Source organism: Bombina bombina, chromosome 6, assembly GCF_027579735.1.
Source record: "Bombina bombina isolate aBomBom1 chromosome 6, aBomBom1.pri, whole genome shotgun sequence".
NCBI lineage: Eukaryota > Metazoa > Chordata > Amphibia > Anura > Bombinatoridae > Bombina > Bombina bombina.
The window spans coordinates 944,662,975-944,684,895 of record NC_069504.1 but is presented as its reverse complement, the minus strand read 5'-3'; the positions used below and the strand labels follow the sequence as shown (position 1 = coordinate 944,684,895).

Here is a 21,921-nt window from a genome sequence, read left to right as displayed (position 1 = left end):
TTTTAACTCATATATAGACCTAAGATTCGTCAAAAAACAAATATTTGATAACAAAAATAACATAGACACAGTTATACAACAGTTAGGTATGTCAAAATGGAATAGACACAGTGGATTATATTTACATTAATATCATGGACACAGTTATACAACAGTTAGGTATGTCAAAATGGAATAGACACAGTGGATTATATTTGCATTAGATAGTCAACCTAACCTATATTAGAAACTGCAGAACTAAATAATAGATTGTCTTCTTATATACTACTTTTAACAGCAGTGACGAGTAAACTCAGAAAGAGTATATAAACTACATATGGTAGTAAATGCCACAACGTGACCTGCAACTTATAAAAAGTATATAGTGAGGTCTGAAATACACCAAATCATTGAAAAAATTCTAAATAATAATACTACACATTGTAATATTACATTGCACATTGAATACCATATTGTTCATAATGCTGAAAAAAGTACTAATGTGAAGATCAAATACAACCAATGGAATAAGGATCAAAAAAACTCTTATTAATTTAAAACCTAATGTTAAGTACATATAGTCACTAGCTTATCTGTGCCTAAAGTTTAGAATAGTAATAATCAAAAGACTCTTATTAATTAAAACTTGAATATTAAACACAGATGGTGACTAACTTATCTGTGCCAAAAGTTTAGAATGTCATGTTCAGAATTAAAACCTACTGGCACCAAGCAGTTTAGCTTAAATATCCAGTAGGTTTCCTGTCTGCACAGGGATGATAGTCTATCACCTCCCCTAGGGGATTTAGGAATTTGCTCTATCGCTTGCCACTTGAAAGTTGCTACATCACCATAGTGTGTATCCAAAAAATGCCTAGAAAGAGCCGAGCACGGCTTTTCACCAGAGATATAGGATAAATGCTCCCTGATCCGTGTACCAACATCCCTAGTGGTTCTTCCTACATAGGATTTCAAACAGCATGTACACTGTATAAGATAAACTATGTAAGTACTCTTACAATTGATGCATCCCTTAGTATTAAATGTCTCACCAGACTGGCTTGATACGAATGATCTACCCACTCTGATGTGATCACAGGAGGTGCAAGTACGTCTGCCACATCTATAGGTACCCTCATGTGTTAACCATGAATTGTTAACAGATGGCTCTTTCAACAAACTTGGAGACAGTATGTTTCCCAACGTGGCAGCTCGTCTCGCTACAAACATACAGCCATCCTCAACCTTGTCCCTCAATTTTTTGTCACCCATCAGTATCGGAAGATTTTTTGCAATAATATTACAAACATCTCCGTACTGGTTCGAAAACTGAGTGACAAATTTAGGTTTGGTACTAGTAGATAGAAGCTTTCTATTTTTTGGAGGACCTCTGAGCAAAGATGCCCTGTCCATTTTTTTTACCTCGGATTGGGCCTTATATACAGCCTCTAGCGGATAGCCTCTTTGTCTGAGTCTCTTGCTCAAGTCCCTACTCTCCTCCTGGAAATCACATTGCTGGGTACAATTGCGTCGCACCCTCATAAATTGGCCCTTGGCTATACCGTCAAAGACATGCTTCGGGTGACTACTCTTAGCGTGTAGTACGGTGTTACCAGCAATGGGTTTCCTATAGAGAGAAGAAACAACCTTGTTCGCATCAGGGATACCCTTGAGGGTGATATCCAAAAAGCAGATATCCGTTTTGTTCCACTCAAAGGTGAACTGGATGCCTACTTCATTGGTGTTCAAATATTCCACATATCTCATGGCAGAAACATAGTCACCTGACCAGATCAAAAGCAGGTCATCTATATAACGCACATACTTAATAACCTGGTCAGAGGGGTTCGTACCACTACCTCCATAGATGTGGGACCTCTCCCACCACCCCATAAAGAGGTTGGCGTAAGAGGGGGCAAATTTAGCCCCCATAGCGGTCCCACACCTCTGGAGGTAGTAACGACCCTGAAACATGAAGAAATAACCGTTAACATGTATATTATTTTTTTTTTAGTAGACCACACTTTTATTATGCCCAGCAGTTAAGGGGTTAATTAGGGAGCTTATAGGGTTAATTTTAGCTTTAGTGTAGTAGACAACCCTTTACATGTGTATATATATATATATATATTTTTTAGTAGACAACCCAAAGTATTGATCTAGGCCCATTTTGGTATATGTCATGCCACCATTTCACCGCCAAATGCGATCAAATAAAAAAAAATTGTTCACTTTTTCACAAACTTTAGGTTTCTCACTGAAATTATTTACAAACAGCAAACAACAAAAATGGTTGTAAATGATTCTCTGGGATCCCCTTTTTTCAGAAATAGTAGACATATATGGCTTTGGCATTGCTTTTTGGTAATTAGAAGGCCGCTAAATGCTGCTGTGCACCACACTTGTATTCAAGGCCGGATTGGCCTACCAGGATACCAGGAGATTTCCCGGTGGGCTGCAGCAGCTGGGGCTTGAAAGCAATAATTTAAAGGGGTGATTAATGGATGTAATTGGGTTGTAGGTTGCCTATAAAACAATAATCTGGCACTTTTTTTTTTAATACCAAATAATATAATATAATTCTTAAAATAAATATTGGGGGAAGGAGTATCCCAGTAATCTCCTTTGAGAAAAATGGGGAGGGCGCATTATACTGAGTCAATGGAAAATAGGGCTGGCCCCCAAATTTTCCAGGGCTGCTTTTAATTCCCAATCCGGCCTTGTCTGCCAGAGATTCACTGTTCTTTAGAGTGGCAGAATTTATTGATCACCATCTCCAACCTATAGTGAATGAGTCATTTTCTTTCCTTTTGGATTCTCCTTCTTTGATTAAGAAATTAATTGACCTGGAATGGTTGGAATCTGATGATTTATTTGTGACCATGGATGTTGACAGTCTGTACACCGTCATCCCTCATGGAGGAGGTGTGCAGGCTGTCAGATCCATGGTAAGTTCATTGTTGGCATATGCGGGACCCCCCATAGAGTTCCTGATGGAACTGTTAACGTTTTGTCTAGAACAGAATTATTTTAAATTTGAGAAATAATTATTTCTGCAAATAGCAGGGACTGCTATGTGCTCAAATATGGCTCCCGCATATGTCAACATATATACAGTATGCTCTAGTATGAGACATTTGTGATGATGACTCTGTTTGGTGTGGAGGGGCCCAGTAAATTATCTTGTAAGTTGGATTGATACCCTAAATAGACTGGATTCCCCAATAAGCTTTAAATATGAATACATCACTGACACCATACCATTTCTTGATCTGAACATTAGGAAACATTTAGATAATGTTGGCTATAGGTTTGCTACCTCATTATATTCTAAAACAACTGATAAAAATTCTTTATTGTTATCCACAAGCTTTTATCCAGAACATCAAAAGAGTAGTGTAATCTTCTCTCAGCTCATGCGAGTAGCACGTAATAACACACTCATTGATACTAGGATTACCCAAGAAGAATAAATGAAGATCAAACTAAAACAGCATGGATATAAAACCATGGACATTAAAAGGGCACAGAATAAAATGTCACAATATAATCAGAAGACACTGTTGCATAAAAAACAAGACAAGAAAGACAACAAAAATATTAATCTCATCACAACCTTTACCCCTTTACATAAGGTACTTAAAAAATCTGTGAGAAATAAATCTCTGACAAATGTACAGCTGGACTATAATGTTTTCCTGTAGTCAGATCTTTCTATGATTGGACAATCTAGGTTTTTTCTGGCATCAAGAAAAATGGTTGTCAGACAGTATTTAATACTCCATCTACTATATTCATCATATCATCTTGGGCTGTCCTGACCAATGAGTGTGTGTTCCACCATTATTAAATTTCTATCATACTGCAATAGATATGAAGCGGATATAGTATCCATAGGGCAGGTGTTTTTAGCTTTTAAAATAAGAACTTTATAATATATTAGATGGAGAGTAGAATCTAACTATAAATGTGGTTGTTGTTTTAATTTAGGAGTAAATGAAAGTTCCCGGAGGCTACTTTGCTGCTGCTTGTATTGACCGCGATCGAATGTATGAACTGTGACGTAAGGGTTGTCTCGTCACTGGGGGCGTGGTTATGTTAATTAGTCATGCGCTCTGCTTACAAATGGTGTGATTAATCACCAGTGACGTGGGATACTTGCTGTAGCACTTTAGCACCTGTAGGGTATATTAAGTCAAAAAGTGTGTGGGTTTAATAGAGAACACTAGGACACATGTTAAACACCCATTGAGAAAGGTACCAGTCCGGTACCGAAACATTTGGGGCATTTGTATATCGAAAATGTTAATTTGATGAGATTAAATTGAATTTGTTCATGAAGACAGGTGAGTGCAGCGTTTTATTCTCAAACAGGATAAATGCAATGGATGTATATGTTATACGCAGCACCCCGGCTGTTGTCTATTTGTAACAGTGAGTGCACTTAAAATTGGACTTATATATATATATATATATATATATATACACTGTATATTTATATATATATACACACACTCTCTCTCACACACGCACACACATTCTTATAGAATTTACCTCTGTGTGAGTTTAAAGTTTGAAATGTTCAGGCCATTGTTAACTTGATAAAACTTCACAATTATATTGCATTGGTCAGTATCCAGATTGCCAGAGATGTTTAAACACTTATGATGGCCCTACTCCAAATTTAGTCAGGATAATTTATTTCTAGAAATATCATATATATTGCCCAGATTATATTATGGTAATTGTATTTAAAAAAAAACATCTGTGGGGCGTGTCCAAGCAACGGCAAGGATCAGTAGCAGATCTAGAGGCTCTTAGCCAAAAACTGATGAATAATAGATTATTTGCATTTCAGACAGCTACTAACATCGAATGATGAGTATATTTACCTTACCAACTGTTTACATGCTGATCTAAGCCAATTTTTTAAAGTCTACACAGACTAGAGCCCTTAAAATTGAACTTATCCTGATATCAGATGGAGGCCTTACTACACCTCGTAACCCTTTCTCCGGCTCTCCGGGTTAAGCAGGAACATCTCACTGTTGATCGAGGATAGAGGAATATTACGCAGTTATTTACACCCTACTTGCAGAAATTGAAGATAAGGCAGAGAGGGGATTTAATGGACTGAAATCTATAATCAAAAATGGCCACGCAGAGGAAGAAGCTGAAAATTTTATTTATCAAGCGGCTGATATACCTATGCCACTTTTAATCCTACCGGGAGCAGATCCGACTACAACTCTGACATCTGCGAGATGTCAGAGTTACTTCATCACGCAACTTGATTGTCCTTTACGGAGCTCCTACAATCTATGCAGCATCCACCTAGAGGGCCTTGGGGTGTGACTATCACCTGGATTGACGCAGCCGATCATCTGGATAGGAGTCAGAAAGCGGCGCCTTTTACTTTGGCACCCGAGACCTCTGCAACGCTTGTCTCTCTTATTGATAGAGCTGTAGGATCCAAGACTACAATAAGCCTTGTGGCTGTTAACACCACAACCTCTATTATTCCCATCAGCCCAGTACCTAAATACACAGCATTTTTCCGACCTTGGTACACAGCTCCACTTCAATTCTTACCTAACAGTGAGTCACATGTATGCAGGACGGGGACACTTCTATCCACCACAGGGATTTTTTCTCTATCGTACTGAGACTGGTATAGGATGAACTTTTCCTTGGTTGGGCCCTGAGGTTTGGGAGCTAAATATCAATCTATAGCCAACTGAACTTAGGCTAGCATTTATAGCTAGATAGATAGATAGAATGATAGAATAAGATACAAGATTTATAAATTTACATGTTTTGACCCTAATATCCTTAAGCACATTATATTATTCCCCTTTTATTGGCATGCTACCCATGTTGGCCTTAGGTCTGATTTCAGCACATTAAGAAGTGGTCATATTGTGTTAGATTGTGCACGCACTTTTGAGAAACCTAGCCTACGCTCTGTTTAGCAGGCATTGTTTATCATAGGACATTCACTATGCTTTATTGTTCAATGCTTATATCTAATTTGAGCTCCTTTTATATTGTTGATCAATTATTTCAGATACTCTCAAATGCATATATTATTATGGGTCTACTTTTGTTTATAACATATTTTCCCATATTTGGTATGTCATCTAAGAACGGAGTGGACTGACCTACACAAAGTCACTAGGTTCCTGGTCATCTTCCCATGCATAAGTGGTAATTATCATCATTATTGTCACCCAGGTGAATCAACCACACATGAACTCTCCTCATACCAGTCTGTGTATAGGATTTTTGACAAGTTGTATGCTTAAAGGGACAGTCTACTCCAAAATGTTTATTGTTTAAAAAGATAGATAATGCCTTTATTACCCATTCCCCAGTTTTGCATAACCAACATTGTTACATTAATATACTTTTTACCTCTGTGATTACCTTGTATCTAAGCATCTTCTGACAGCCCCCTGATCACATGACATTTTATTTATTAATGATTGACTTGCATTTTATCCAGTTAGTGCAGTGTCTGCCACAACCCACGGGCGTTAGCACAATGTTATCTATATTGCTCACATGAACTAGCACTCCCCTGTTGTGAAAAGCAAATAAAATAGCATGTGATAAGAGGCTTAAAAAAAAGTATATTAATATAACAATGTTGGTTGTGCAAAGCTGGAGAATGGGTAGTAAAAGTGTTACCTATCTTTTTAAACAATAACAATTCTGATGTAGACTGTCCCTTTAACCATATTTGTTTATAGTTGTTTTGTTCCTATATACCTGGCTAGTTCTCGCAGATATAAAAATTGTCATCTGTTGTGCCCTGTTGAGTTGACCTGGTGCTTTAGCTAGGAATATATGAGAATAAATGGACATATTTATTAATATACCCAGTTAATTCCAAGGATGTCCCTGTCTAGTACATAACTTGATGAGCTATGGAATTATACCTTTTGTTTATGTCAAGATCAACCAAGACTTAGATTGGCTCCATTAATATTAGCCCGGACTATGCTCAACTCATACGGGGCACATTTAGATAGGTTAAGGTACAATTTAGTGTCACAAGACCTTATAGCATTCACCCAACTTGGTGAATCTTGTAGCGGAATACACCCGCTGGCTTGTCATCACTGAAACAAGTTGTCACAATTAAGACATTCATAATTCAATAATCTAACCAACTTAGGTACATATAAAAATAACGCCTTGTAACTTTTAGTATGCTACTAATCCAAATTTTAATTCCACAGCTCCGTTTTTAATTTACTGTGCCAATACAGAGGTGGAGCCAAATGAGTTGCTTTACCTCTGTTATCTTTAAAAGAATATTAAACTCATAACTAAATCCTGCAAAATAATGTTTAATTAAGGAAAATAAAGCATTACTGGAATAGGAGACTGTTAGTTTACTGTATGTTTTTGCTTTAACATTTGAAACACAATTTCAATCCACATGGATTTATTTCAATTTTGAACAGAAGTATTTTTGTAATATGCATGTATTAGCAAAAATGTTTCTAATAAAATTTGTTAATTGCTGAGATGATACTGTCCCCACTGGCACTCTGAGCAGGTACAGTATTTAAAATGCTGGTGAACTGAGAATGTCTAGCTACGCTTCGCATGCACATGCAGAGGAAAATGCTAACACTAAAACAGTAACTACTACTAGAAGCATTTTTGCTAATATATGTATAATGCAAATAGGTTTCTATTCAAAAATGTAATTCCTCTATGTGCATTTAAATTTTGACAGGAATGTCCCTTTAAATGCTTTTTATGGAGGCAGCTCTCATCTCTCTGGGACTTCAAGGTTCTTCTCCTTTTCTTTAGTTTTGAGACTTAGGCCCTTTGTCCCCAGTCTTCTGACCTTACAAGGAGCTCTACAAAGTAACTGCTTTCTCCACACAAAAACATTTTTGAAACTGCCACTGGTCTTGATATAAAGGCAGATAAAGAGTTAGCAGCATTTTATACAAATGGTATACAGCAAATTAGTGTAAAGCAGTTGCTAAAGTCAGGCCAGAAAAGCAGGGTCAGACCCAGTAGGATTTGTGATGCTAGCAGGAGATGATATACAAAATGCGGCAGATATGATAATCACACTCAGAGCACAGATAACCTGTCTTAATACACAGGCACAGATCAGGGCCAGAAGGAAACTTTTAAAATCTAAACCAACACCCCCCAAAAAAACTTGTAGCCAACTGTGGCCTTACAAAACAAAGCTAAAATCTTCCAAGATCTACAGATTCACAGATATATTTCTGGCAATCTGGAAAACATGGTGTGTCACTCAATAGTTTATGTGTTAAAAGAAAAAAATATACAACCTTAACAGTTATTTATACGTTACCACAAGCTGACTATACACAATTGTCTTCTTTGTTCTTTTTACTACATTATACATTAGTACACAGTGAGCAGTATAGGATTTGACAAGAAAACCACAGCTTATGTGCCATGAATGAGTAAACTAAATTAGAATTTGTCTATTTCAGGAAAGATTTGCACAATGAAGTTTTGATTGATGGTGACAATTTGTTATAATGTTAAATACAAATATTATTGTTGCATAACAGAAAATGTAATGGAGTATTTAATGTTATCTAACTGTAACTCATGCACACCATATGTTGTTAATTACAGTATATATTGCAATATGTACTGATTACGGAGAACAGAAACGTGATTGCAGTACATACATATTTTAGTATATAATAAAGGTTATCTTTCACCCTGTAAAATTTATTCCTGACTCTATTTTTTGTCAATGAATAAAGGAAAAATAACTACTGTAAAAAGCAATTATTAATGAGAATGATGTGTTTAACTCTGCAGAGTTGTTAGACACATAGTTAAAGTCACCTCTGGAATGTCAATGCACTAAGCTGCTGAGCCAATCAAGGGCACTATATTTTCATAGCCTCAAAATTCTGATCATGCAGCAGTGCATTTTAAAATGATGGTAAATTTTCCTTTTCTTGAAGGTGTTATTTGGTTTTATATAGCATGGGCATGTAAACCTCTATTTTTTTATTTTTATCAAAGTAATTTTTATACATGTAATTTTTAGTTACCCCGTATACCTGTGTATCCATTGCCATTTTTCCATTTTGTTTCTGTAGTGTAGTGACATCGAAAACAGTCCCATCCACTCTCTGAGTAGCCATCAATGCACACTTATACAGTGGCACAAGTGTGCACGCGTACACTCTTGTCATCATGAGATTAATTGTTTACAAGTAGTGTCGAGCTGCAAAGACAGCATTTTGATTTTAAATATCATAAAACCATATAGCTATTTTTTTGTTTGTAGATAAAAAAAAATATTTATTGAAATATGGCAAATGATCTATTATAAAAAAAATAGTCAGTGTAACAAAATGTCATAATCATAATGATGTAAATAATAGGTAGGGTCATACATTCGCATATAGCGATTTATTTATGCACACACATAAATTAATCCAAGACATACATACGCCAAGTCTTAGATACAAGCTTATACTCATTTGAATACACTAAATCACAGTTTATATAATACGTTTGCACGAACACAAAGGTTGACCAAACACAAATCATAATACCTATTCAAACGTGATTTTATAAAGACAAACTGAGAGATATACAACTGAAATCCGTGCAGTTGTGCACAACTCTTACTTGTCAAAACTGATTTAAAGCATATTTTTTGAACCACTGTTTATGGTGATGTAACACGGAATCCCGTTTGGACATAAGAGTGCATGTGTGAAACATGCACACACACATTGTCCGTTACCCTCAGAAGAATTCATAAAGAATCAAATGCATGTGCAGCTCGTCACCTTTTACTTTTTCATGAATGTGGATGTGAGGTGATAAAGTCACCTCTGAAAAAAAGAGTAACAAAGTGGGCAGGCAGAGTAGTGAAATAATACCATGCTCTTTTCAAGCATTCATAATGATCTCCAGAATGTTTGTTGGAAGTCTATATGGACCTCTTTTCAGAACCTACAGTCCATGTGCAAATGTATGAAAAGAATAAGGCTTAACAAACTTACAGTTTTCTATGCTATTCCCCAATGGATCTAGTTCTAGTTTTCCTTTTTCTACAGCACTAATTACTTCCTGCCTTTAAACAAGTTATAAACAAACTTGCCACATTGTTATTTATATTTTTGTAAGGTTTTGAGACTAATATGTTTACTGCCCAAGGTGTAGTTTTCTCACTGTCACGGAGAACTAAGGCTCTCTACTGTTTTGTTTATAATTTTGTATTCATATTTCTTACATAACAAGCAATAATGTACACATATTTTTAAAGAATTAGGGGCCAATGTATCACGTCCCAAATGGGACCGTATACCCCTGTTTCCGTGCGAGTCTTTAGCCTTTTAAGACCGCTGCTCCTTAATTCGTCCGCCGCCTCTGAGGCGTCGGACAGAAATCCGCCTGATCAAATACAATTGCGTTGATTGACATACGCTGCTAGTGGCCGATTGGCCGCAAATCTGCAGGGGGTTGGCATTGCACAAGCAGTTCACCAGAACTGCTTGTGCAGAACTGCTTGTGCATGTAATGTCGACATTTATCGATATCTGGCAGACATGATCGCTACAGCAGATCATGTCCGCCAGACACATGATAAATCGGCCCCTTGGTCTTATGATTCTAAACTATCTCTTATTTCCTGCATTTCAGCATGCTTAAGGTGATAGGATTTTTGTCTACATGTTTTGCCAAATCTCCCCTCAAAAAAATGATATATCCTGTTATTACTGCTTCTTAATAACATATTCTAGTGATGTGTTGAGCAGCTATAGATAATTATTGTATCTATAATGACAGAGAAAAAAGATTTCTGTTGTCACATCAAATGTCTGACTGTATATAACTATAATAGCTACAATGATTAATTACTTAAGGGTGATGGGGCAAACCAGATGTGGACTCCTTGCACATGGGTGATGGGGCAAACCAGACGTGGACTCCTTGCACAATTTGCTTAGATGGTTATAACTGCACCTCACTGATGAAGCCCAAATGAGGCTGAAACGATCATCTGGGGTTGCCATTTGTTCAGGAGGAGAATTGCCTGGTATTTCGGGGATATACTGACCTTGTTAGGCGGGATCAGACAGATATATTTCAGGAAAGTTTTCTTCTGCGAAAAGCACAATTGGGCTAAAAGAAGCAATTGCAAAAAATGGTATATGCTCCCTGCACTGATAGGTATATGCTCTCTTAACCAATAGAAGCCCCCTCAAGGCTTCAAAGGAAATGTGATCAAAGAAACAGTAGATAGGTAAAGAAAGCGCTGGGTAGCTAATACCAAATTGTAGAGAGACTATATGAAAGGTCTATAGGAAATAATACATGAGATATATTAAAGGGATTTATAAATAAAACAGGTTAGTGTCCAAATATATGTATAGCAAGATGCTGTTATGGGATCCACCCAAAGGACTCCTAGTAGTGAGTCTAAGTGCTGTAGTCTCAATACTGTACTGTATTAGGTAGTAAAGTCTAAACATTCAAACCAGTGAAGATAGATATCACACTATTGTATCTCTAAAAAAAATGAAATGACAGTTTTATTTGTCTTATAAAATATGTAGTCATATATCACTTATAAACTAAAAACAGTTCTATATTCTCTTAAAATGCACAAATCAGATAGATATAAAAACACATAAATCGTAACAATTTGAAAAAAATGGTTGGCCAACCTAAAAATCAATTAAGCAAAAAATTCAGTAAAACAGAAAGTTTATAGCGTAGCAGCTACTTAATTTTCTCGAGGGAAGACTTATAGCCATTTATCCTAGTATGTCACTCCAATAACTGTCTAGTGTATAGTACTTTTATAGGATAACATAGGCTAAGTATCTGTTTAGAGACTAATTTTCATTTAGAGAGACTTGTCTTAGGCAGTGTCTCCCAATAAAATCCTGTATTTAGCACTTTGTGAAAAGCGTTCTAACCTTGATACCCTTTATTGGGTGAGTAATGTTAAGTCAGTCACTCTAGTATCCTTTGTAGTCCGTAAAGGTCTTAGGGTTTCTAATCCACCCACTGCACTTGTCTTCTGTATTGGTCCTCTCCTAAGCTCTGCCGGTCCTGGAGCTGCTAATCCTCAGTGTGTAAGCTTGTCAGCGATCCCAGATCCTGAGAACGTGAACACGTGGGTCCGTTTAACCAGCTCTATGGCAAGGCGGAGGTGCTCTTTACTAAACTTTGTTAAAAATTGCATGCTCTAATTGAATAATAATAAAAAAAAATATTTGGATTTCTTGTCCCTTTAAGTGTACATCTAAATATTTTATAAAATGATATTTAGATTGTGTTCATACTATTGTAATCAAAATTACATTTTGAGCATCTATCAGCTCCATTCATGAAATGTGTATTTATGTTGACATTAACCTGGGTGCAACTTATCTCAGCCAGGTCACCCAACCATTGCTAGCCTAAGAAGGAAAAAAAAGCTTTTAGAAAAATATTCTTATATTTTGTGTCCTGAACAACAAACTAGATGTTGCACTGTGGAATGCAAATAGTTTAAAAAATTGTATGCTTGTGTGATGGAAATAGTAATTAAACAGGCTTGAGGTTGCAGCACATTTGAATTGACATGTCATGGAGTCTAATTAACCTCTTTCAAAGATATTCAAAGGATACCAGCAGTGAACATTCAGCCATGAAGACAGGTGCAGACTCAAGTCACACTGATTTATTTAATCTTTCATAAATATATTTTATTATATTAGATTTACAAATGTTATCATCAGTATGGAGATGCCAATTTTAAGCACGATTGGGCATTCTCTAAAGGGATCTTTACAACTATTACAATAATTAATTAGTATAGGATACTCTTATTTTGCTTTACAAAATGCCCCCTAGCAACATAGAAACAAAATCTAACAAAAGGAAAAAAAGGTTAATCAATCAGGAAGCAACAATAGAATACGCCTCAGACACTGTTCCCATAAGCCAACTTTGGGCAAGATTACGAGTGGAGCACTAAAAGATATCTGCAAGCTAAAAGGGGCTTTATTGCGGGTGTTTGTGAACATCAGGTTTAGTGCTCATATTACAAGTTAAACGTAAACACAAATGCGTATTTATGTGTTTATATTCTGTAAATACATATATACACATATAAATACATATGTACACATATATATAGACAAATATATATATATAGATATATAGATATATACATCTTTTGACATGTATATGTATGTATCTCAATGTTAAAACCCTCTGCCTGCCTTTTTTTTCTAACACCTGAGACCTCCTATCTTTAATCCTTTATAACTTTTGTGTGAGTATATATATATATATATATATATATATAATGTTTTTTACTAGATGGCTAAATGGTGTTATTATGAGTGTAAATGTAGTTTGTAATGTATTTTTTATGTGCTTTGCGCAACTTTTATAATTTGTGAAACAGTTAACCATAGCTCTGAATTTGCTGTTATCATCCTAGTGTAAATCATGATTGCACTCATGTGCTTGCATTTACTTTCAACTCGTAATACCAGCGGTAAGCTAGATGAGCACAAAACCCCAAAATAATATACCCCTTTTGTTTGGGCGCAAACGTTTACGCTCCACTCGTAATCTAGCCCATAATATTTTGTGTTGCGGATTTACTTAACTTTGCTCTAGTTTTTTGCTTTCAGTTATTGAGACAAACATTGATGTTCTTCTGGAAATTGTGATTTATTTGACCCAAATGTTTTTTTGTTTTTGTAAAAAAATACTTTCTGTATTATAGAATGGGCTGAGAAGCAATTTGCTTCTTTGTAATATCAATGTATCCCTCTCCACAAAAATATATAGGACATCTCTTGTGGAGCCCCAATTGAACTTTTAGCAATGGAAGCATGACCTTCTGCATGATGTTTATTTGTTGACTCCTTTTTTTAAAAAAGAGATTAACAAACGTGGCCACATTATTCTTTATGTTGAGGCATATTTCCCAGTAAATTGTGTTTTATACACCAACAACAGTGTTCTACTAGGTGTGCTAAGTAAAATGACAACTGTGGTATTTTATTTTGGGGCGCTTGGTAACTCACATACTGTATTTATTAGCATAAAAAAGTTTAAAATCTAATCTGGAATCTAATATTTTAATTTCACTGGTTTTGTTTAAATATTTCAGAGACACATTCTTCATGTTTGAATATATAAATGCTCAGTATTTAATCTGTTGATTCCTATTTATTTGTCAAGGTTTTTGTGGTTCAACTGAATGTATATTGAGAGGAGGATTTAATTTGGACCAACACAACACTTTCTTATTCAAAACACCTGAGTTCTAACTTGAGGACATACTTTTGGTGGAGAAAATACTATTTACTAAATATATTTACATATTTCTTTTTAGCTTTAGACCATATTATTACCACTAGACACTTAAAAATAAAAACACTATTGATGATCTTTTGGAGTTTTTAGATTCCTACTTGTAGATCACTTTCTAACTTTTGTGCATATCATTTTTGTGTTAAACAATAACAAAAATTGACCATAAAATATGTAGAAATTAAACCTATAAATATTTACATTTATAAATTCCAAATGTTTAAATTTATACACAACATTGAGGATTTGACTTTTTGTTATAGTTCAATACAAAAGGAAGAAGAAGACTATGAAGATGCACCGTCTAATAAGACATGGCTTTTAACAAGAAAGTTTCATAATAACGATGTCACTTCAATCTTAAATGGACTTCTTAAAGGATATGACAACAAGCTCCGACCAGACATTGGAGGTATGTATTATTATGGAAATTGTTGTTGTTATTTACTTATTATGTTTACTTTTGACCATTTAAAGTGAGCTATACAAGAATACTAAGGAATGGTAAATTATAATCCGCTTGTAGGGCTTCCAATTTCCTGAAGATACTTTTTAAATTGTTAATAACAGTTTCTTTTTAAATACCTTTTCTGGTTGAAAGTTAAAAAAACAATATAATTTATTTATTGGAGTAATGATTCATAATGTATTAACAACTTAATTGCCTTAAAAGGCCTTAAACAAATCAAAAAATACCCAACAGAAAATAAAACATTACAACAAATTGATTTAGTATTGATAATGGCTTCCAAATGTGGAGACGTGCAAAAAAAACAAAAGATAACAGGAGAACAAAGTAAAATATGAAGAAAGGAAAATGAAAAGTAAAATAAAGTATATGCTCTTCCTGAATCATGAAAACGTTAATGGTCATAATATGAAAGGTGAACATACATGATATTTTAATAAACTTTTTTTTTTGCTCTTTATATAATACTTTATTTGTTCTGTAGCATTATTTGCTGAAGAATTAAATACATTATTTAGTGAAGTATCAGTTAAACGTATTTTGCAAGAAATCATTGTCACAGGCACATCACTATTAATATTTCTTAACTGATGACATTGGTGTTAACTTTATACTTGATTCTGCTATTATTTATAAGTAGGATGAAATTGATTTTAAATACTCATTCATAATCTCCAAATTATTGTTCACAATACTTAAATTGCAATTTACATCAGAATATGTATCATACATTTTTCTCATATTCGATTTAAATTTCAATTAATGAATTCAAGCTTCTCCTGAATAAAGTCATTATGTTGAATTTGTTTATAACAAATTTCATTAGTATCATTATAAAATTGTTGTTCTTCTTCAGGAAATCTGCTTTAAGTTAGACTACAATTAATATTATCTGTAGATTTTTGGTAAATAATAATTGTTGGCTAATTATTGTCTATCACCTGTATGTAATTAATTATCATTATTTTGAGCTGAGTTGAAATCAAGAACATCACTGTTGTTAATGCTATCATTAGTTAAATTAACTGTAGTATCAAGTATTTAATCTTCATTTGAAGTAGGCACTGAATGTTGGTCATGTAATTCAATGTCATTAGAATCTTCATTTGTGCAAGATGATGTTATTATATCTTCACTGTTATTTGTCTCAAAATTCCAAGGGTTTTCTGTGAATTAACAGAATAAGTCAGATTCACAATAATTACAATCAATTAAATTAATATAACACATTTAATTATTTACCTGAGTTTAAATAACTATCTGACATTCCCGGAACTCAATGATCTATACTAGATGGAGTGATTTTTCTGTTGACAGTTTCAGATGCATTGAATGAAACTGACAATGGAGGGTCATCACTTGTTCTATGTCTGTCCTTTTGTATTTTTGCAAACTTTGCTTTTACCTTGATTTTGATGTCACTATAGCATTTTTTACATTTCTGCACTGATCTTTGATGATCTCCTGCAGTTGAAACACTTTTTGAAATTTCTTTCCAAATATAATTTATTTTTCAAAACTTGAAGTGCGTGAGGATAATTTACCAAATATTTTATCATAGTTTTCTTGTATCTTGATTGCTAAAATTTCATTTTCTCTTCAGGTAAATTCAGTATTTCTAATACCTTCATTCTCTGAAATTTGTGAATCACATTCATTATTGTTCTTTTTTTAAATAATATAAGAACAAAATAAAATGCTTACTTTTGAGAGTGTCATTTAACATATAATTTATAAATTCTATAAGAGAATAATAGAAAAACGTACCTGTGTATCTTCCATGTTTCCTTAAAGGGACACTGAACCTAAATTTTTTCTTTTGTAATTCAGAAAGAAAATGCAATTTTAAGCAACTTTCTAATTTACTCCTATTATCAATTTTTCTTCGTTCTCTTGCTATCATTATTTGATAAAGAAGGCATTTAAGCTTTTTTGGGTTCAGAACTCTGGACAGCACTTTTTTATTGGTGGATGAATTTATCCACCAATCAGCAAGGACAACCCAGGTTGTTCACAAAAAAATGGGCCGGCATCTAAACTTACATTCTTGCATTTCAAATAAAGATACCAAGAGAATGAAGAAAATTTGATAATAGGAGTAAATTAGAAAGTTGCTTAAAATTTCATGCTCAATCTGAATCACGAAAGAAATTTTTTGGGTACAGTGTCCCTTTAAGTAGATATATATATATACACATATACCAGGGTTCAAAATCACGCAAACACTAACATATGTTTATATTTATAATCTGCAAAAAAGGCGCAATTTTAAAAACAATGTTACAACGGAAACTGAGACAATATGCATGTACAGTGTAAAATATAGAATGATGTAACTCGCATTATGCATAAAAATTGTAACAATATACTAAAACAAAATATAAAAAAATATTTATCTTTAGTCAAGAAACAAACTTACAATTGAAAACTAAGCAAAAAATATTGAAATATGAAGTTTAAAAGGAACGTTATTATAAGCGCCAAAAAACGAACCAATATAAATTACTAAAAATACATTTAAAAAAATTAAATGGTACATTACAGGGATTTATGGAAGGACTGACTATGTGTGCCATGTATAAATGTAGGATGTTTAAAAACAAAATAAGTCATAGAAGAGCAGCTACAAATGCCTTTTCAAAAAGAAAGAACAACAATCAAAATTCCGCTAATAAAACAAATGAAAACAGTATGCACAGAGATTCAACATTAATTGTTAGACGAATACAAAGACCAAGAATATACAAAGAAAGGGCAGAGATAACAATACCTGATGATATAGTAATACAGAGAAGACTATACTACATATGCTATATGAACTAATCAAAGGAGACTCAAAATAAAAAATACAAGAAACACAGGAACCATACAGGAAATGTGAAAATACAAAATTGTTTAAATTTTTTTGGAATGATCTTCTCAACAATCATTAAAGGGCCACTAAACCCAAAATCTTTCTTTCATGATTCAGATAGAGAATAGAAATTTAAACAACATTACAATGTACTTCCATTATTTATTTTGCTTCATTTTTTAGATATCCTTAGTTGAAGAAAAAGCAATGCACATGGTGAGCCAATCACACGAGGCTTCTATGTGCAGCAACCAATCAGCAGCTAGTGAGCATATCTAGATATGATTTTCATCAAAGAATATCAAGAGAATAAAACAAATTAGATAATATAAGTAAATTAGAAAGATGTTTAAAATTGCATTCTCTTTCTAAATCATAAAAGAAAAAATGTGGGTGGAATATCCCTTTAAAGGGACATGAAACCCACATTTTTTCTTTCCTGATTTAGAAAGAACATGACATTTTATACAACTTTCTGATGTACTTCTATTAACTAATTTACTTCATTTTCTTGTTATTCTTTATTGAAAAGCATATCTAGATAGACTCAGTAAATGCTGATTGGTGACTGTACATAGATGCTTTGTGAGAGTGGCTCGCCCATGTGTTTGCTATTTCTTCAATAAAGGATATCTAAAGAATGAAACAAATTTGACAATAGAATTAAATTGGAATGTTATTTAAAATTGTATTCTCTATCTGAATCATGAAAAAAAAAATGTTGTCCCTTTAAGTTTCATTGGAGGAATATCTTAAAGTGTCCCTTCCAAATGTTTACCTTTTGTATTAAAATCAATTAAAAAAAAACATGACAAAATGTATTCATTTTCCAAATGCCAATGATGAAGTAAAGAAAATGAGAGATTAGTTCTATGAAAACTATAAAATCAAAGCATCAGGATTTTAAGATTATTTACTAGTGTATAATTAACCCTATACAGATATAAGGATACTTTGTAGTATAAAATAAGTTAATTTTATTTCATTTTTTCCCCCTAAATTTTTATTGAGGATAAATACAATACTGTTAACATGTTTACAAAGGAGTATACTGCAAATAAAAGGTTTAGACATAATATAGGCACATATTAGTACATCCCAGATAGTTGTCCTCATTTTTGTCCCAAGAGTATGGACCACTCTTGAATCCGTCATAGTGATATTTAACATAACGATAGGGATTATATTACCGTAAAACAAGAAAAAGGAAAACACAATTTTGCACTGTACATGTTATGAAATATGCTGGTTGGTAATCACAACTATTTTTCAATATCAGTATATCAATAAGAGTAAAAGATAACCTGCTTAGACCTTTTGGAAGGGTAGGGGTATTATTATTGGATAAAGGGACAGTCTAGTCCAAAATAAACTTTCATGATTCAGAGTATGTAATTTTAAACAATTTTTCAATTTACTTTTATCACCAATTTTTGCTTTGTTCTCTTGGTATTCTTAGTTGAAAGCTAAACCTAGGAGGTTCATATGCTAATTTCCATGCCCTTGAAGGCCGCCTCATCTCTCAGGGCATTTTGACAGTTTTTCCCAACTAGAGGGTGTTAGTTCATGCTTGTCATATAGATAACACTGTGCTCACGCAGTTCAGGTGAGTCAGCTCTGATTGGCTAAAATGGATGTAAAAAAAACTGAAATAAGGGGGCAGTTTGCAGAGGCTTCGATACAAGGTAATCACAGAGGTAAAAAGTGTTTTTATATAACTGTGTTGGTTGTGCCAAACTAGGGAATGGGTAATAAATGGATTATCTATCTTTTTAAACAATGCAAATTCTGCCGAGACTGTCCCTTTAAGTGAGAGCGCTGTTTGTTTTATTGCGTGTATAAGGAACCATAGGGATAGAGTTATACATATTTGATGAATTCTAGGAGAATAAGTAAAAGTGCAACGTTCACATAGTTGTAAACAGTTTCATAATCTCTTGATATTAGGGATTACTAGTTATATAAATTTTGTCTACACAATCCTCCCGGCGTCCCCGACTGCTGACTACTAGAGAGATGCTGCTGTCACCCTAATCTTATTTTATAGCATGTTATGATTATGTTGGAGAATATGCAACTTAGTCTATAAATAATAAGTTGGGATAGTTGTGCCCCTAGGTCTTAGACTATATACTGATAATATTAGGTAGTGCACTGACAAGGAAACAATTCCTTCTAGTGGATAAAAGCTGAACTAATAAACTATATTAAAACATATCAGTAACCATAAGAACTATTAAATGCTCAACTTTTATTGTCCACGCCCCCATTGGAAAGAAGGACTATAATTTCGAAGTATTGGTATGTAGTCAGCCCCAAGATTTAGTTTGCAGGAAAGGGTAGTTCACTCTTTGTAACAAGTTGTACGAGAATGACATAGAGAGACAGAATCTCTTAGCAAGATCATAAGTGTGTCTCTATGAGTGTCCGTTTGGTGTATGTTTCGCTGCTGTGAGTTTAAGGTCTCAGCTTAATCAGAGGAGTTCTTGCAGGTGTGTGAAGCATAAGAGATCCCGGATAGGAGGTATTTTGGTATTTCAGTCGCGGACCCGCAAGAGCCCCCCACATACTCTTGCATAGACGTGGCATGCAAAGAATGTTTTCCCATCCATGGAGATTTACCTTTCACACCCTGAGGTGCACTAATCTATTGCAGTATGCCTGGTGTGGTATATTCTTTTTGTGATGTCCGCTCCTCTGGTATTTTTTTCTGCATGCAATGATCTCTACGATAAGGTAATAGCCTACTCTGTGTGTTGAGGCCCTTTTGGTTTGCGGTTGATTGCAAATAGGAGAATTTCCTGTGGTTCACCTACAGCTATAGTAGTTACTCGAGTGACATGAAGTTTGTTCCTTAGGAAGTCTAATGGGGCTTTGTCTATGAGTTTCTAGCAAAGTACTTTGAACTTGCGCCAATAAGCGTTGATGTTGTCTGGAAGCATTATGACTCCCGTGGCAGGCCATCTTAATAGTAAGGTGATGACATTTTTTTTAACAGTTTTTCTTCTTTGAGCATAGGCTTTCTCTTTTCAATTGTAGACCCCTTGTCTTGTGATTAGAGTTGAGAGGGTTGCAGCAGGCTTGTTTATATTGTTAGTTGCAGTTAAATACCTTGGTTACCGAGGGGGGAAGCACCACCTATGATGGGCTGCTGCCCTAGGCCTCAATTGTCTGCTTCGGGGCTCCAGTTTTAAGAGTATAGCTACATTTGTTATGTTTGTAAAGCCTTGACATAGTGGAGAGCTTTAGAAGGGAGAAAAAATGGTTTTCGCTGTAGTATTACTCCTCTGAACGGCGGTTTAGCGGAGATTCAGCAGGAGCTCTGAGGAATGTGACCGTTCAGAGTCACTGTGCAGACACGACCCCTTTATTTCATATTTTTAAAAATAATAATTCCAAGTGGTAAATACACTCACAGTCACCTCTATATTCAGTGAAACTGCATTACAATGGACGTATGGGTGATTCTACCTAGTAGTAACTATGAAAACTATAAAATCCCAAATATAATAGGTTGTATTGATTTTGTATTTTTTTTGTATTTGATTGAATATAGTACAATCAAAAAAAAGAAATGACCGGTCATATTATGTAAATTTTAAAGAGAATTTTTATGAGCAATACATTCATAAGATTGTTAAAAATATTTATTAAACTATTTTTTTTGGTATTTCAATATCCTTTGTTGAAGATTTTATTTTATGTAAGCACATACAACACATTTTAATTCAATTATTTTTTGATATTATAGTCAGCCTTTGTTGAAAATTCTAATATTTTTTCTAGTTATCCTTTGTTAAAGATTTTGTTTCATGCAAGCACAAAATAACATAATATAGTTATCCTTTGTTGAAGATTTTGTTTTATGAAACCACAAATAACACATTTTTTCAACTATTTTTTTTATATCATAGTTATCCTTTGTTGAAAATGCAAATTTTTTGATAACATAATTATTCTTTGTTGAAGATTTTGTTACATGTGAGCACAAAAAAAGTTATCCTTTGTTGAAGATTTTGTTTCATGCAAGCACAAATAACACATTTTTAAATTATTTTCTATTTTATATCTGCTAATGATTTTCAAACACACTTTGCACATATTTTTGCAAACATTTTGCAAATATTTTCATTTCACTTATGAAATTGCAATTAACCCTATAGCTTTCTTCTAGCGCACATATACACTATTTTCTATCCAAAAAATCACTTTTTTTCTGTTGTGAGAACAGGGAAGTATATGTAGCAAGGGTTTT

The 21,921-nt window shown here is 34.1% G+C and overlaps 1 protein-coding gene across 1 annotated transcript in view; it reads left to right on the top strand.

Annotated features, from left to right (window-relative positions):
* Window positions 1–21,921, top strand: part of GABRG2 (gamma-aminobutyric acid type A receptor subunit gamma2) — a 286,835-nt gene that overhangs the window by 53,946 nt on the left and 210,968 nt on the right. The window contains exon 2 of the mRNA XM_053719588.1: window positions 14,607–14,755. Within this exon, the coding sequence (XP_053575563.1) occupies window positions 14,607–14,755 (149 nt within the window). The remainder of the gene's footprint in view (window positions 1–14,606; window positions 14,756–21,921) is intronic.